We start from the raw sequence: 1,902 nt of genomic DNA, 5'->3' as shown, positions 1-1,902 counted from the left end.
GTGTGTGTGTGTGTGTGTGTGTGTGTGTGTGTGTGTGTGTGTGTGTGTGTGTGTGTGTGTGTGTGTGTGTGTGTGTGTGTGTGTGTGTTTGCACAAGGGGAAGAGAGGTGCGAGTGAGAAGACGGAAACAAGTGCAAGTGAGAAGGGGGAACACATGTACCTCTCACGTCCACATGTGGCAGACACATGGAAGCGGGAAGTGGTGGCATCACGCAGGCGCATGGAGATGTGCGTGCGTGTGTGCGTGTGTGCGCGTGTGCGTGTGTGTGTGTGTGTGTGTGTGCGTACGTTGGGGACGGCGGCGAGCGTCTCCTTGAGGTATTGGCCTATCCGCGCATCGCCCTGCTTCGTGCCGTCGTTCACCTGAACCCGCAAACCCGGCGCAGTCGCACGCGTCAGACCAGTTCTCACACAGCACGCCTAGCTCGCACTTGCATACATGCAGCACAACCCCGTTCACTCCACTCGAAGGTCCTGCTTGGACACACACACGCACGCACACACACGCACGCACGCACGCACACACATACACACAAACACCGTCGTGTGCACCTGTGTGACGTAGTTGAGGGCCTTGTCGACCATAGCAAGGAGCTTGTCTGTCGACTGCATAACGCCCTCGAGCTTCGACTTGAGCGGCGTCACAGCAGAGGTCGCAGACAGGCTGCGGTTCAGCGCATTGACTGACGTTGGGGAACATGGTGCATGGAGATGATGATGGGTGGGGGGGCGTGTGAAGAAGGGTGGTGGTGGAAAGCGATCGAGCACGTGCACCGACAAGCACACAGACCACAGGCAAACATAGATGAACGCAGATACATGGACCCACGGACAAAGACCACAGGCAAACATAGATAAACACAGATACACAGACAGACACAGACACACAGACACAGACACAGACACACACACACACACACACACACACACACACACACACACAAACACACACACAAACACAAACACAAGCACAAATAGATATGAGTGCCCTACGTGCAACGCGGTCCGAGTCGTAGGCGAGCACCTCGCAGGGAACGGGAGTGAAGAGGAATGAGCGGGACGTGGGCTCAACCTCGGCCGCCGCTTCCTCCTCATCGCCTTCCTCGTCCATCTTCAGCGTGCACTCGATCCTGATCCATAGCACACCAGAAACCAAGTTGGAAGAAAGAAATGAGATGTTAGCACCAACAGGTGGAGGAGCGTACATGCACACACAGACACACGCACGCACACTCACACGCACACACACACAGACAGCGTGGCGAACGTACGGCTGGAATGCTTTGACGCTGAGCTTGTCGCCAGGGAAGGATGTGTCAAGGAACATGTACATGAGGTTTTCCATCTCGGTGGCAGACTCGAAGCTGGCGTGCAGCAGGCTCGTATCCGCACCAAGGTCCTCGGTGCCAGACGCATACCTGAAAGGTAACATGCACACACCAACCAAAATAGTGGGACATGGTGGCGGTTACAGACAAGTTGTATTGTGAATGTATATGTGTGTGTGTGCATGTGTGTGACGGGTGTATGACATACACATACATACACATACATACATGCATTCACACATACACGCACACGAAGAGACGACAGAAACCGCTTGAACGAGGTCATGTCATGGCGATAAGCAAACCACACAGCAAAAAGAGTGCGTTATTCCAACGCACCAGCCCACAATCATCTCCGATGGGTTGGCCTGCTCGTGGAGGGTCTTCATGACCTCAAGGTGGTGTGGGTCAATGGACAGCTATGGGTGTGTATTTGTGTGTGGAAAAAGAAGATTGTGAGTTTGGTTGAGTGAGTTCACAGGAGAACAAGAAGTGCGGTGCGTGCGTGTGTGTGTGTGTGTGTGCGTGTGTGTGTGTGTGTGTGTGTGTGTGTGTGTGTGTGTGTGTGTGTGTG

At 54.0% G+C, this 1,902-nt stretch overlaps 1 protein-coding gene across 1 annotated transcript in view; it reads right to left on the bottom strand.

Moving 5' to 3' along the window:
* Window positions 1-359: 359 nt before the first annotated feature.
* PTSG_07534 (uncharacterized protein) overlaps window positions 360-1,902 on the bottom strand; it is a gene marked incomplete at both ends in the record, with an annotated part of 2,109 nt that continues 566 nt past the window's right edge. Inside the window, 5 exons of the mRNA XM_004991273.1 lie at window positions 360-363; window positions 527-683; window positions 994-1,130; window positions 1,272-1,418; window positions 1,668-1,747. Of these exons, the coding sequence (XP_004991330.1) occupies window positions 360-363; window positions 527-683; window positions 994-1,130; window positions 1,272-1,418; window positions 1,668-1,747 (525 nt within the window). The remainder of the gene's footprint in view (window positions 364-526; window positions 684-993; window positions 1,131-1,271; window positions 1,419-1,667; window positions 1,748-1,902) is intronic.

The sequence above is a fragment of the Salpingoeca rosetta genome (assembly GCF_000188695.1).
Source record: "Salpingoeca rosetta unplaced genomic scaffold supercont1.20, whole genome shotgun sequence".
Taxonomy (NCBI): Eukaryota; class Choanoflagellata; order Craspedida; family Salpingoecidae; genus Salpingoeca; species Salpingoeca rosetta.
This window is presented reverse-complemented; position numbering and strand designations above follow the sequence as displayed.